At 41.4% G+C, this 15,924-nt stretch overlaps 1 protein-coding gene across 4 annotated transcripts in view; it reads right to left on the minus strand.

Annotated features, from left to right (window-relative positions):
* SRL (sarcalumenin) overlaps positions 1-15,924 on the minus strand; it is a 210,665-nt gene that overhangs the window by 18,272 nt on the left and 176,469 nt on the right. For all 4 annotated transcript variants that reach the window (XM_069210461.1, XM_069210460.1, XM_069210459.1 and 1 more), the window contains 2 exons: positions 13,032-13,148; positions 11,650-11,883 (listed from right to left, as the gene is read on the minus strand). In XM_069210461.1, coding sequence (XP_069066562.1) covers positions 11,650-11,883; positions 13,032-13,148 — 351 coding nt within the window. The remainder of the gene's footprint in view (positions 1-11,649; positions 11,884-13,031; positions 13,149-15,924) is intronic.

Below are 15,924 nucleotides of genomic sequence, written 5' to 3' on the forward strand. Positions count from 1 at the left end.
CCTCTGTGACCTTTAGCCTCTAGGGCTGTCCAAGATACTTTCATTGGAAAGAGCCCATAGAGCTTTGATTGCCAGACCACTGCTGGGGGCACACCAGGGATATGATCACACATCTTATTTTTTAAAATATATTTATTGATTTTAAACATATGATCCAACAACAACCCACAAAACAAAAAGTTGCAGTGATGTTCAGCCCCACCCCACATCTCCTCACGACAATGACCGAAAATACATAATATACCAAATATCACAAATGAAGTCTTTCACCACGGGAAACAATGATGAGGCATATCTGTTATATTGCCAAACAGTCCAACCCCTTCATTATTTCCCATGACCATCGTCCAGTAAAGAGCCTTCAACCAACCTGTAGCCACTACCGCTCATTCACCTACAGTCCCCTCCCCACCTTCTCATATTTCCACTGACAGCCCAACCCCTCACAGACCAATTTTCCTGTCTACAGCAGATAACCATATCCCGGGCCCAGTCCTGTAATCATGGGCTCACCTCCTTTCCCATTTCTGAGCAATCTCTCATTTTGCTAGGAGAAACCCTAAGTTCTCCAAAGTCTTTTGATATGAGGTGAGATCTGAAGTCCCCTAGATCCCTAATATTGTCCATTGAGCTTGAAATGTAATTGGTTCTATGATTGACTTCTCCAACCAAACTTTTACACAATCCCAAAACAGACGGATCTTGGGGCACTCCCAATCACACAAAGGTTTAATTATAAAAATAGAGAATGCATTTTAAAACAGACAAAAGAATCCAGCAAGCTGCGGTACAAGAACCGTAACACTGCCATTCATCTGGACTACAAAAGGAAACAAAAGTCTCAAAGGAAGCCATTTCTGGAAGAGAAGCAAAACCTGAAGGCTATCAATCTACAGTAAACACTTCTCTATCTGTCTCCTCTAACAATAATTGCACATGGAAAAAGTAACTGCTTTGAGCACCCTGTGGATGTTTGGGCTTGGCTTGAACACTTAAACAAGGCTCTGCCATACAGAACTGAATGGACAAGGCACAACTAGGGAGGAATAGGTAGAGGGGCTTGAATGAACATTGAGCCACAGTGGGGCGGCTGAGAGAGGTAAGGCAAATGCTGCACATTTTGGTAAAGGAAGATTGCACCATGTGGCTAGAGAGGGTGTCCTCCCAGTAATGCTCTCAAATGCTCTCAGACTTGCCTGGCCATACTGGGAGTGTGGAGGCCGAGAATGTGGATACAGACAAATGAGTGCTGAAAAACAGTGTTAAATATGATTGAGGTCTAAAACTTAGTCAAAATATTGGTAGGAATTATAGGACAAAGTAGAATTCGAAATAGGAGACAAGAACTCACTTGATATTAAAAGATTGGGGAAAGGGCTTGTTGTGCAAGGACTTGTCCTCACCTACCTTTAGCTCTAAGAAGGCTAGTGGACTAAACTGGTCCAGGGCCTTGCTAGTTTGCAGTTGTGGCCTTGGGCTGCCTGAGGGCCATCTTCAAATCTATGTGAAGTTTCTATTAGTATGTAGTTAGATACTTCATGACAGAACTAGAGCCTGCAAGAGAACTGTTCAAAAGTAGTTGGCAAGAGGCCAGAATCTGTATATGTGATTGATTTATCATTATTGTAGTAGTTGGGGATGCAGAAGGGAACTGTGGGTCGCTGCTATCTCCAGTTGAGCGGAGCAGCAACACACACATCCGTGACTGTGGTTGAGATTGCGTCTGTCCTTAGGGTGGAAATGAGTGATTTAGGGTTTAAAGTTGATTTCTTGTTTTTTATGTTCTCCACACGCTTTTAAATGTCTAACTGGATACAGCAAAGAGCTGTCAAGTTAAAGAACTGAAGTAGGTGCGAAGCCAAGAAAGAACCTGAGAAGGTACCACCTTCTTTTAATAGGGCCATCATGCAGAGAAAGTTGATAAACTGGAATATGTGAGGCCTAAATGTGTTTCCTATGGGACACAGAGAATATGCCTTCCTTAGGTGCCCAATTGTGTTTCCTACGATATACACAGGTGCCCTAAAATTCAATTAGCTATGCTCCAAGAAATGCATTTGCTCAAAGTTGAGTTAGAAACGTTTGCAACAAAAATTGAGACGTATTTGTTGCCATTTATTTAAATTATGCCAGGAGGTTACTGACGGATTCCTCCAGGAGTCCTCCAGGAGTCTCTCCTAACGCATACGATATAGTAACGGAACCACATGCTAGGTACGTTATTGTGTTTGCCCTTATGGACTGTATTGAAACCTGCCTGGTAAATATTTACCCCCAAAGTGCTGAAGACAAATTATTTTTGGATTCTGTAATGTGGGTTGAATCATGGTACCTGGGGAAGAGATTCAAATGGGAAGGAGACTACAATTGCGTTGTGAATAGGCAGATGGGTAAACAGTACCCTAGGCCTGGATTGAAACAAGGTACAGAGACTGCTCTGCAGAATTTGACTTAACAGAAGTATGGAGGCAATAAAGTCTCTTTGTACTTTTCCCATGTCGACAACACAAACAGTAGAAGAGACTATGGCCCTCATTATAACATTGGCGGTAAATCCCTCCTACAACCACGTCTCCAAAAGACCGTCGCCGTGGGTACCTACTGTCCACTATAATGTGACTGTAGCCGGAATTCCGCCAGAAGGCTGGCGGAATTCCGGCTATGGTCATGGTGGCGGACGGCGGTAAGGTTGCGCTGCTGCCAGCAGCAGCGCCCTGTCAGTAGAACGCAGCTGACCGTATCATGACACATGATACAGCCTGGCGGTGTTCCGCTGGTGGATGCTGCTGTTGGCAGCAGCGCCGCATCCCGTCTCCTGCCGGAGGACACCCTGCAAGCAGGTAACTCGGGTTCTCCAACACGGGAGGAGGGTGGGGGTGTTGTGTGTGTATGTGGGGGTGTGTGTGACTATTTTTGTGTGCGTGCATGTGTGTTTGAGGTGTGTGGAATGCCTGTGTGCATGAATGGGTATGAGTGTATGATGTGTTGTGTGAATCTATGTGTGCTTTTATGTATGTTAGTGTGTGTTGCAGTGTGTGTATCTGAATGTATGCATGCGTGGGTGGATGTGGGTATGCATGTGTGTATGAGTGTGTATGTCTGCGTGTGTAGGTGTGTGTATGTCAGGAGGTCGGGTGGGGGAGGTGGAGGGTGTGGGAAGACTCTAGGGAGGGGGAGGGAGGTGGGGGAGACTCCTATCAGTGCCAGGGAACGTATTCTCTGGCACTGATAGTGCCTAAAGCCATGTTTTTTGTGGCAGTAAGATTGCCACGAAAACCATGGCGGTAAGCGGGGTCATAATCCCGAGGGTGGGATTGTGACGGCCGCCTGGCTGGAGACTGAAGTCTCCAGCCTGGCGGCTGTTACCGCCCTGGTGGACGAAGTGGTACATTGGCGGTTTGGCTTGAGCCAAACTGCCAATGTCATATTTTGGGGAAAGGTACTGCCAGCCTGTTGGCAGTACCTTCCTCCAAAATAACGCCGTCCGCCGGAGTCGTAATGAGGGCCTATGTCTTGGGGAGGAAGGATATAGAGACGTTTGGAGACACAACCTACTTAAAAAGGTTTTATGACCACTCTCTTTAGAATCTCACATTAACACAAATGCAAACCAAACTCCAAATAGCAGTTGGGAGACTCAAAACTCAATTGTTGAAGGACTTGTCCTTCATTTTACAAACGCACGATACACTAAAACGTTTTTTCAGATTGATAATGAGATGACGAACAGCTGGAAACAGAATGGAAGACATACAAGGGAGAGCGTAGGGGAGGATGCATTTCCCAGGTCACTGAGGTACAAACGCCGTCAGAGTGCACACTCCTAGACAACAAGACTGCTTGGTGGACATAGAAAAGAAAGTAGTCACAGGTCTTAATAAGACATGGCAGCTGTTGGAGTTGAAGTGTCAGATTGAGGACAACTGGGATGAATTAGTTAAATACAGACAAAGGCTATTCAGGGAGGAGGATAAAACTGGCTGGCTGTTAGCATGGTCATTTAAATGTGAAAAACACTGCACACATATACTAAGTCTGCACCAGGAGGATGGACAGGACAAAGCGGCTAGGGAATAATAGATGCCAAATATAGAGACTACTTAGCAAGTACCTTTGGCCACCCAAATAATACTTAAGAGCCAGAGATCTTTTATCTAAAGAGGTGCAACTCACGAGTCTGCAGATGAACAGAGGCAGATTTGGAGGCTTCTTTTCTTCAGACAGCTCCTCTTCATCTCTGGGAACTTAGAGAGGTTTTAGATGGGATGTAAAAATATAAAACACCTAGAATGGAAGGCATTCCTTCTGATTTCTATCCGACAATGCCATTGTTACTCTCTATAAACTGCTATGGGAGAGGAGGTTGGGGTTTGCGCTGTGGGTTGTGTAGGCCCCCCACCCCTCCTTCGCAGTGAAAAGCTGTGATCGTCCTAGTGAGGGGAAAGTCACTTGTCAATGTAGAACACAGACATAAAATTATTGAGTAAAGCTTTAGTTAACAGGCTCCTCCCTCAGTGTGTACCCTTTTTTAAAAGTCCAAAATAGTTTCATGCCGGCGCAGAAGTACAATGCATAGTATTGGATGGCTAACACATATATAATGTTCTAGATGGAGACCTCATGAGAGGGGTATATCCTTGCGGGCTTCGATAGAAAGATTGTGCATTTGACACTGTGAGTTCAGACTACACGTGGTCAATTATGAAGTGCCTAGAATCTGAGGCCAATTTTATTAGTTGGGTCGAATTATTATATTCAAAACCTATGGCAAGGGTGCATACGTGCGTGATTTCAGACTCCTGGATTTTGAAGATGGGGCACAACAGGGTTATCCGCTGCCTCCTATATTATTTGCACTAGCAGTCAGGCTTTTGGCCAGTAGACAAAGAGAGATGAAGCAGCCTTGGGGTATAAAGATTGGAACAGTGACACACTGTCATTATAAGCTGATGATGCAATGGTCAATGTGAGTTATGCAATGGTCAATGTGAGGGATCTCGTCCAGGTTGTGTCCCTCCTCCTTGCTGAGTCAGACAAATTTGGAGGAGTTTCTGGGTTAAAATCAATTTGAAGTGAATCCAAGCTCTCTTCCCCCCTCCCCTCCCGGGGTGGGATGGTGGTGCTGTCAGGAATCCACCTGCCAGATTTGGGCACAGAGTGAGAAACCAAAAACTTTAGGTACCTGGTTGATCTAGGTCACACACAACTTTGTTGCTCAAAGCACTCTTAATATGGGTAGAGTGTTGGTGGGACTTGAACATATGGTGGCTTTTTGCAAAACTTTGTCAGTTTCTATCGTCGATTGACAGACATTGGCAAAGATGATATTTTTTCCACACTGCCTTTACATGTGGCAAACCTCCATGTGTTGAATCCCGAGGGAAAGCTTTCTGGGAGCTCGATAAGTTAATGTGCTCACTGGTCCGGGCGAGCAGATTCAGTTACATACAATTGGCCATTTTTAAGCCTTCATGGGTGAAGGAGGACTTGGTTTTCCTGACCTATTTCTGTATTATGCAGTAGCATAGTTGTGGCATGCTATACATTGGTTTGACAAAGGTGATAACCGGAAGAAGACACTCTGGCTGGCTCCTGTCAGCATTACATTCTGCTGAAGGCCTTCTTGATGGACAAAGAGCTACATAAGATGCCCTCATCTAACACAAGTAGGTGTTGCCCTCTGTGCTAAAGGGGCCCCTGTTTACACCAGACATATCTTTATGGTCCATTAAACCTTTCAAGCAAATGGCGGAAGATATAATGGTTGTCAGATGCAGGAGTGGATGGTTGTCTCATGGTGGGAGACCTATTCTTTAATAAAAAGGCTTTTGAACCATGAACAGGCACAAGCAAAGTTTAGGCTGGACAAGGGCACTTCTTCCAATATGCAGGACTGGCACTCATTGCCATAGAAATCTGCAATCCATTCCAGAGGATTTGTTGCAAACATGTTATAAAATAAATCATAGCCCTGGCAGGGAGCAGGCAAGTGATCACATATCTCTACACTGCACTAGTGCAGGATGAAGGTTAGCGAGACGAACGGAACAGGTGTATGAAATGTGGGCCAAGGACTTTCCGGACCGCTGAAGGAATCTTACTGGAGGAAGGCCTGTGAGCAGGTTAAGAGCTTCTCCACCAATGCACGATTTAAATTAATACAATTCAATTTCTTTCATAAAACCTACATTACCCCAAGAAGCTGGCGATAATATAACCTGGTAGATCATCTGCCTGTAATAAGTGCAATACCCTGGGGGCAAATTTATTCCATAAGACGTGGAACTGTCCTCAGGTCGCTGGGTTTTGAAATTATGTGATGGACTATTTGAGGCTGGCTACAGGTATGCCTCTTGAGAAATCTGCACGATAATGCTTATTGAGAATATTTGGTAGAAGGAATGGTTTACAAAATGAAATTTTGCATGTTGTCCCTTGGAACTGTCCTTGTGAAAAGGCACATAGCATTATGCTGGGGAAGTACCTCTGCACTAGGGGCAACCTGGTGAAAAAAGACTTGATGGATTGGGGCATGGAGGACGAACAGCACATACAAAATATAAACACAAAAATATGTTAAAGTAATGGAAGGTCTTGGAAAATGAGAAAAGATATTGACCAGACTGATTGATCCTCCAAATAATAGACCACCATGAATGCTGAATGGTGTGGGAGAAAGAAACTACACTGAGAAACCTGTTAATGAAAATCTTATGCTGGGCTTCGTGGGCAGTGTATGGTCTGTGCACTACTTTTGGTAAACACATTAATATGGCTGATGTTAAGACACTCTGTTAATGGTGTAGTTGGAATAATACTGTAACCATGCAGTTGGATGTTGCTATGAGACTTAATAAAAAGTTTAAGAAGCTGGTCTGAAAATTTGATAAATTCAACACTCAAAGAGGCTTGGTTATGGATGATTAATACAATACATTATAATGTAGTGTTTTCTAAAGAGGTGAGCTTTCAACTCTTTTCTAAATTGAAGTGTTCCTCCTGGATAAGGGGATGTCTTGCAGATGCTGAGTGCATAAAAGGCCTTCTGTTTGTCTTCTTGCTTTTTATACTTCTTAGTCTGCAGTCTGATGGTCTCCAGGATGGCAATGTTCTTTAAAAAATACCTTTTTTGATAGTTTTAACAATTGTGAATACATTTTTATAATGGCTTAGAATACACTAAAGCCTTAGCATTACTGTACATGTACACGTATTTTCAATGCACTGCAATTTTGCTATTCCATCATTTTATTATCTCATGATGTAGAATGCACATTTAGCCTAACGGTTCTAGTAAGCGTTGCGTCATAGACGTTGGAGCTATGTAATGTGTACATTTAGTAAAGTCAGCATTTTGCACCCTAGCTTACGGTATCCCTTGTCAACGTCCTCCTGTATTCTTCCCACAAAAAAGCCTAGCACCTGCTCGTTATTGTCTATTTGTAATTTGAATTACCTGTTTGTTCAACCACTCATTTCGCTGAGAGAAAAGTGTATAAACGTAGTGCCGAAGTATTTAGATCTTTATCATGACGTTTCAACTGATAAGGGGACAATTTGCCATTGGAATATTTTGATGTCTGCTAGTTATTTTTGCATTAAACATGTGTAAAACTTCTATGAGCTTTCCCCAGTGCCTGGTTTCTTTCACAATCTTTAGCAGCATGCTGGAGACATTTGGAACAAGAATGGAAGTGGTGGTTAAAGAGTAGGGACTTAAAAGATTTTTCTGAAACTTCCTTTAGATGGATTATTCCTGATCACCAGAGCCTGTTCCATACAATTGAGACCTTCTCTTGGAAAGCTTAAGTGTTTTTGATTTTTTGAATAAGAGGGTTCCTAGAAAAAAAATATCAACACTTCAAAGCGCGCAGGAACCTCCTGAGATTATTTTCTGTCAGGCAACGTAGCTGCATTAGTGTGTATTACTCTGTGTACTATGAAGGCCAAGCAGAACCAGCATTTGGCTTGTACTGGCAACCCATTTAATACAATCAGAATTGGAGCGATATGTTCAGATCGTGTGTGTCTTAAATCAATCTAGCAGCAAGACTGAGAGCACCCTTTCGTTTGGTAAATGGATATCAGAGATGATGGTCAGTAGCATGTTACCGTAGCCGAGCCTTAAAAAAACATATGGATTGAACCAGGAATTTGAAGTCATCAATGTGGATGGGCGGGTTGATAACTCATACTAATCTTACTTGATGTTGAGCTCTTTTGCTACAACATAGATGTATGTAAATTGAGGGCCGGATTTAAGAGGCACAAGCACCACCTTAGCGTCACCATAGCATAATTTTTTTGACGCTATGGTGCGCTAAAGTAGCTTTTTACATTTGCCATATTTACAAAGTTGCGCAATGCATTCATTGCACCACTATGTAAACCCTTGCACCACATTATGCCTGTGCCAGGCGCAATATATGCACTGGGGCGATCCCCCATAAGAGGGGCTGAAAAAATGGTGCATTGCGCCATTTTTGTGCACTTTTAATCCCTGCAGGTGGTACAAGGGGGCATGCCATTGAATCCAATGGGCCCCTATGTACTCTGCAGGAGTAGTGCCAAACTTTTGGAGCTACTCCTGCAGAGTACATCAATAGCGTAAACAAATGGCGCTATTGCCTCCTACTCTGCGCCATGGTGCACCGTATTTTAAATACTGCGCACACATGGTGGCGGTAGGGGGGCGCTAAAGGGTGCAAGGAAAGTGGCACTGCACTGAGTGCAGCACCACTTTTCTTAAATCAGCCCCTGAGATTCTTATTGGGAGTGAATATCAGAGATTTAGCATTAGTGACAATGGAGAACGTGTAGCTGAGTCACCTGTTCACATCCAGCCATGCTTCAGTTTAGGAGTTCAAGTTAAGGGAGAGGGACCGGCAGAAACTCTGGTTTCCTGGTATTCCGCTTAAGTTGGTTCCTCCAGATATGAAGGTCTTTTAGGACCACGTCAAGATAGTTTATGTATTCTACTGAGGTCACACTAACGTACAACTGAGTATCAGCTACTCAGAGATGAAAGTAAATGTTAAATTGCCTTGGGAGGGTAGTTACCTGTCCGGAATGAGGAGATTAAGGAAGGGTATAGTCTTGTTAAACTCCCAGTTTAAGAGGCACAGCATGAGATATACAGTTCACCAATTTAACTTGGTGAGAATGGTTACTTTGATAAGATTTAAACCATTTTAGGACTGAAACACCAATCACCATCTGGATCCCTCCAGCAAATATGAAGACTGTGAGTAGGAAATTCATGTCTATTATTTAAAAATATACTAGGAGCTATTTTTTGCAGAGACGTTTGAGGTGAGAGTGAAGACGCTTGTTCTGGCACGCAACACAGGCTGCTCCTAATCCAGACTTAATGATGTAAAGGACAGGGCAATCGCCACATGTCGAATACTAAATTCAACCTTAGATTCATTAAAACAGAGAAAGTGATAGATTCCTCCCCATAAGGAGGTTACACGATTTTTTCTACTTCAGTGTGGGTGTATGAAACAGAATACAAAATAGAAGGAACAAGATCTTAACTAAGTAAACAAGAACAGAAATGAGCACCAAGTTTAAGCATCATTTGAAATTCAGAAATATTACGAAATAAAGAAAACAAGAAGCGGGAATAAGTGACTTTAGTAAAGTAAATTCTGACCTGGAAAGTGATTGAAGTGAAAGATTATAACATTCAACCATTACGAAATGCTAGTCTAAAGAGTTTAGCTAAAAAACTGGAAAGTTAATCATGAAATAAAATGTCTTCAGTTTCGATATATTCATGGGACTGCAGAGACGTATTAGACAATCGCTGCTACCTAGCTGCTGACATTGTACTGTTAAACTAACATTTGTCTATAGATCTTGGCAGGGAAGTACACACTGCTCCAGACAGCCCTTCCACATCAATCTTCAAGAAAGAAACAAGAGAAACTCTGGTGAACTCGTTCACTCTTTCAGTGCAAGTGATAATATATGTCTTCTCAAATATGAATTGAAAAGTATACAAGTTGATTCTTTCACCTGCACAATCACGTCTGCTGTTAAACCACTTCCCACAAAGACCATCATTAGGAACTTGGGAATCAAAGGAGGAACAGAATCTAGCGTCTGTGACTTATCAAGCTTTAGGGAGCTATGTAAAATGGTATTTCAACAACAGACGTGGATTGTGGAGGAACTGCTTTACACATTATTTCACATCATCCAGTAATCTACAAGGCCGCCTACAAGGTTACGCCATTGAAGCACAGACGGACCTTCAAGGTCAGACCTCAACAATGCAATTATCATGCACACACCATCTTCTCCTCTCACAGTTCCCTCCTATAAGATTGCTTAACAGATCAGATTTGCTGACGCAGACGAGAGGTTGCATCATAGTCCAGCATTCCTAATCTTCACAGTGTAACCCCAGCCTTTTTTAGAATACAAACCTCACTATATTCCTTACGATTGCTTGGAAGTTGTAAAGGAGGTCCAAACAATGTACACAAGGACGAAGTATTCTTTCAGATAGAAAGAATATGGTCGCTGCTAAAGGCCATGATCATTTGCACTATACATTGCACAATTTGCTCCATATTTGGCAGCCAGCTCAAGTCTTTAACACAGTTCTGTGGCCTTTTTCAGTTATTTTTTTTAAATACTACGTTTTTGGGGTTTCTCTAAAGTTCCTCAAACAGAAACTAATGCAGTTATCGATTGCACTTAGAGAACTTCAAAATACAGTTCTAACAGTGCACATAAATGGCTCTCTCAAATGACATGCACAACTGTGAGTGAAGATGTTTCTTGTAAACTTTAGCTGATTTTAACTTGACGAGTTTGTTAAATTTATCCTTTGACAGTTTTTAACTGTAAATATTTTGCCTTGTCTTGCTTACAATCTTCGTGCCAATCATTTGGCTTTCGATTTACATGCCAATCAATTTCTGTTCCAGTTTCCTTTGGTAATATTTCTATTAGTACTGAATAATTTTTCACTCCCCTGATAAAAAAGGTATACAATATGAAGAGAAAAAGAACTAAAGAATCCTCAGTGGCAATACAATTGCATGTAAAGATTTGTTTTGGTGTCAAGGAAAAAGCGGTTTCAAAGTACAAAAGGTAAAGGTGGAATGGGCGTTGCACTCACTTATGGTATAAAAGGCAAACAGCCTTGTCACACTTCCTGTCAAAGTTCACTATGCATATACTTGTCTACAATCCTGCTTTACGTTTCAGAGCGTTTTGATGCCTTGAAGGCCATGGCACATTACTACTACAAATGGCAGCCAAAACTATAATTACAAATGATTCTCTCCTGATATGCTGGGCTCGTGGCTCTAAGTGGTCAGTAAAGGTCAATGTGCACGATCTAATTTGAGATCCTGCTCATTGGTTGGCCAAAGTTACACCGCTAACAGCTGGTACTTAAAAAGCACCACAGCCAATCTTAGTGGTATTAATGTTATCAACGCACCACAATCAAATCCTGTGACATGTACTAATGCACAGATTACTGTCAGGGAAATTAATATAGTTATCCATCTTATCACATTTCCAGCATTCAATGTTGAAATAGTTAAAGAGAAAGTAAAAATTATTCTACTTATTTGATATTGTCGTTAGGAAGCCGATGTCTCTCTGTGAAGATTTTGGACATACCTCTCTCTTGTTGTTTCCGGTTTTCGATGATACCTGGCGTGTCCACAAAGGACACCCTCTCAAGAAGCTTGTGAGGAAACTCAATTCCAATCAGCTTCTCCAGGAAGTTCTGGCCAAACTTCTCCAGAGGAGAGAAGGATCGTGCGCTGTCGGCTGCCATCACAATACCCTCAATGGTCTTCACTTTTGGCCCATGCATAAGGACGGTGAACTCAGAGGTAGTTGGCTCCGCACCTGACAAGAGAGAGAGAACCCAGGTCAAGAGCTAAAATACTATAATGTTACAATTGCACTACACTCCTGCTCCCAAAATCCAGCGGCATTCCAGCCTCTACTTGACAAAGTGCTTTGACCATGTGCAGCACTTCATTGCCCTTTGGCCAGGTCACACTAAACAAATACCACAAACATATATAAAAACATATCTGCCCCCTTCACAAACAAACTGACGTCATCACCCCATTTCCAGATTAACCAAGTAGAAGCGCAATATTCCTTTCCATCCTTTCTTCCATTTTCTTTTGTCTCTTATATCAAGAAGATACATTATATGTTAGAGAAAAACAAGGCAAACTAAGATGAGAAGTTGGTGGCATTGGAAAAAAGATGGCAAACTAACCACTAACCCCACTAATAACTTCTCTCTTCCAATGTTTCATTTCCAAATTAAATGCTATTGTCTATTGAATTAAATGTCTAAAGTTGTTAATATTCCTCCACCTGCAGGTCCATTAGCATGTATACCAATTATCTCATTGTACAATCATAGTTCACAGATATCCCTTTCCCATAATAGTACTGATTCATTATCAAGTGTTTACAGACTCAGAATGTATATGTCCCATAGAAAGCAAGGTATTCTGTCTGGATGGGTTGCTCCTATAGAATACTTTGTAACCTACTCCAAGCACTTACATACTCCAGAGAGGAATTGCATTGCTTGTGGAGGACTTGCTGGTACAGTTTCTGTGGTAATGATGTAGAGAGCAGCGGAAAGGCAGAATGTTGTTGACCATACTCATCTGCCAACAGTAAAAGCGCTGTTCATGGGGAAGTATGTTGAAAGTGCACTACACACATTTTTGTTAATGTCTAATCCAGGTATTTGTTTATTATTGAAAATCTACCAGGAGCCAACTTCTACAACTTTCTGCAGCCGTAATTAACAATTCAGGAATAAAAGTCTACAAAGCACTTACCTTAGAACTTGCATGTATGTCATCAGCCTATATGCCACCCATGTTTCTGCCTTGAATCAATTGCATACTGAGATTGTGTAGCTTAGACCAGTAGTCAGAGATTATAAGTCACCCCCTCCCTAGGGTTAATAGCCTTATCACATACTCAGAGTTTTTAAATCAACATCTGTCAGCTCATGTTACCTGTGTACAGCTGGTAAGGGGATTCGTCCAACCCTAGAAGGTAGTTGATCATTGTGGATTTGCCGACACTCCATGGCCCAAGGAACAGCACCATTGGCTTTGAGGTGATTTCCCCATCTGTGAGAAGAGGCAAGAGAGGATAAACAGTAAGCCTCTGTTATACGCCAGCCTAGAACTGACCCCAACAAGCAGTCCATAAAAACAAATGGAAAGAGTTTTAGAATTCTAGGCCTGTGAAAGGCAGAATCAGTTTAGAGACTGCATTCCATCTCCTCCATTCAGAAAGATGCATAGGCCATAGCCAAAGCCTCAAACAGTTTACATGCCTTTCGAAATGAACAAGCGAGGGTCATGCAGAATACTCTCTGTGGGCAGGAGGCAAAGGTTACAGTCACAGCTATCCCACAGCTGATTATAAACTCCAGGCCCAAGTGACCGTTTTAGTCAGCCTTGTTTTAAGCCCCCTCTCAACCACATTGTTTTGCACATAGTTAAGTTTTATTGAAACCTGACAGTGTTCTGGAAAAGAAGCATATGTCATTATTGACCTAGAATAAGCTGGGCTGGCAGTTAGGAGCCCTAGACAACAGATTTACTGGAAGGAGAGGAGATCCGCAGATACAGAGCATTAAACTAGGTACCAGGTCAAGAGGAAAGTGACTCGTCATAACCTCAACACGTTCCTTTCCAGGGCTTCCACTTGTGCCCTGAAGAATAAAAGGTAACACGCCACAGAAAATGTATACAACTGGCTGTTGTTACCTGAGTCACTGTTCCAAAGCATTGGACTGTACTGTACTCCACAAGTGAACTGCACATAGCTGTTTATTCACTTACAGCCCAGACTCCTGCTCACACCTACTTTTCTGTCACACACACATGCACAGAGTCTGTGGTATAAAATACACGCCTCCTGTTCAACTATATCTCCAAGTCTACGTATTGCACTTAGTTTCCTCATCTTCTCATTCCATCTTATCTCAAAGTAGACCACAAACATCTGTAGAGCACAAATATCTCCTCATGACCTATAATTCTCTAATTGTTTCTCCATACTCAGTGTGTCCTGTCTATACTCATAATTCACTGATTTTATTTAATCACTAACAGCAATCCAAACTTGCCTCCTCTAGCACCATGGTCAACCCTAGTGTCTATAAACGTTATCCTGTCACCATCTAATCAAACCATCACAGAGGGAATGCAGGAGAACAGTGACATCCCCATTTTCCCTTCATCACATATCACTAATAATAGGCCCTGTCCCGTACTATTTACTAGAACATTTGGATCACCCAACGCCATTCCCAAAGCAATTCACTGTCTTGCCTCCTTGGGCTACTATTTCACCAAGGGTCTCAGAATATCTATTTTGTGACATCAACCTCTGCGTTTACTGGCACTTCTCTTACAGACAGAGCTAGAAAGCAAGTCTGCAATTACCAGTATTCTCTTTCCATTCTTTCACTCCAGGTTACATAGTCAATCTTACTTCTCCAATTCTAGTTTGTATTTGCAAATGCAGCCAGTGCTCTTCAAAAGCTAGTTCTATTCCATGATCAATAATATGGGTTTGCAACACCAAACAAAAAGGGATTCTGACTGTAGCCGAGGGAAAGAATAACACACTATGCAATCATAAAACAATTCCACCTTGCCAAAAGAAAATTAACTTTTACCATGTTTATGATTTAATATTCTACAGCATTACTATGTTGTTAGGTGTGACCATACACCCAACACAAAGATAAGTAGTAGATCAACCTTTAACAATTTTATTGAATATGTATAAAAATGTTCTACCTTTTTCATAAATTAAATTGTTAAAATCCAATTGTTAAAGTCCAACACAAAATGAAAACAAAAAACATCAATTAATTTCACTTGCTTTTCCAAAAACACAATACAAAACAACGTATGTCCCTGTACACACAGGAGAGCTAGTGATGACTACACATTCTCATTTAAAGTAGTCCCTGGTACTAGTGGTCCACTGAGTTCAACACAGCATTTCAGTGCTTACTCATGTATTCTTCCTCAGGACAGTCACTGTGTGCGGAAGCAGCTCCATCATGATGCGATTTGTGCCAAAATATCTGTCAGCACAAGGTGCATGAAACGTCATAGAAGCTGCTATGTAACACAATTCCATTGCTCCTTACGAAAATATGGATTTTTTAAAATAAAAGATCCACAGAAAGAAAAGACAAAACAGGATACTTTCTTATGCAAATATGTTTTCCAAAAAAGGAGACTGGTAAGTTAAGATTTCCTTTTTAAGGAAAGGATGTATTTTTAAGAATAAGTAGAAGGGGTTCTTTAAGCATTTGAAACTGAAGTATACTGATGCTTTGAGAAACTTAATTTGGTCCTAGCACCTTTTGGTAGGGCTGTTTCCAGATGGAGCCTACAGCACACACTAGTTTTGATTGTACTGATGAAATGTATAGGTTTGAAGGAAAGGATGGTTACTTTGTACTGAGAAAGGTAGAATATGGATGTAACTACCGAAAACTCTGCATTAATATCATTCGGCCACTTGTACCAAACAAAGATGAGCCTTATGAGAATGTGTTATCACGGTCTCACCTATGAGTATATAGATAGGGCAAAATGCAATGAAAATATGTGAAAACTGGTTCTTAAATCATTTTCTTTTGTCTATTAGGAGGAATTAATTAACCTCTTGATATTTGTTTTATGTTCTAGGTATGTATGTTACATTTTAATCATATCACATGTATTTAAAAAAAAGTTGAAAGGACTAAATATGTTGATATATTTATTAATATAATTACTTAATGATGCTATATGATTATTCTTTGTGTTGGGCCATGGTCCAACTGACTACATACTAATTCTGAATAGGTTCAAATCTTAGAGTTTAGGCAAT

Source organism: Pleurodeles waltl, chromosome 10 (assembly GCF_031143425.1).
Source record: "Pleurodeles waltl isolate 20211129_DDA chromosome 10, aPleWal1.hap1.20221129, whole genome shotgun sequence".
Lineage (NCBI taxonomy): Eukaryota > Metazoa > Chordata > Amphibia > Caudata > Salamandridae > Pleurodeles > Pleurodeles waltl.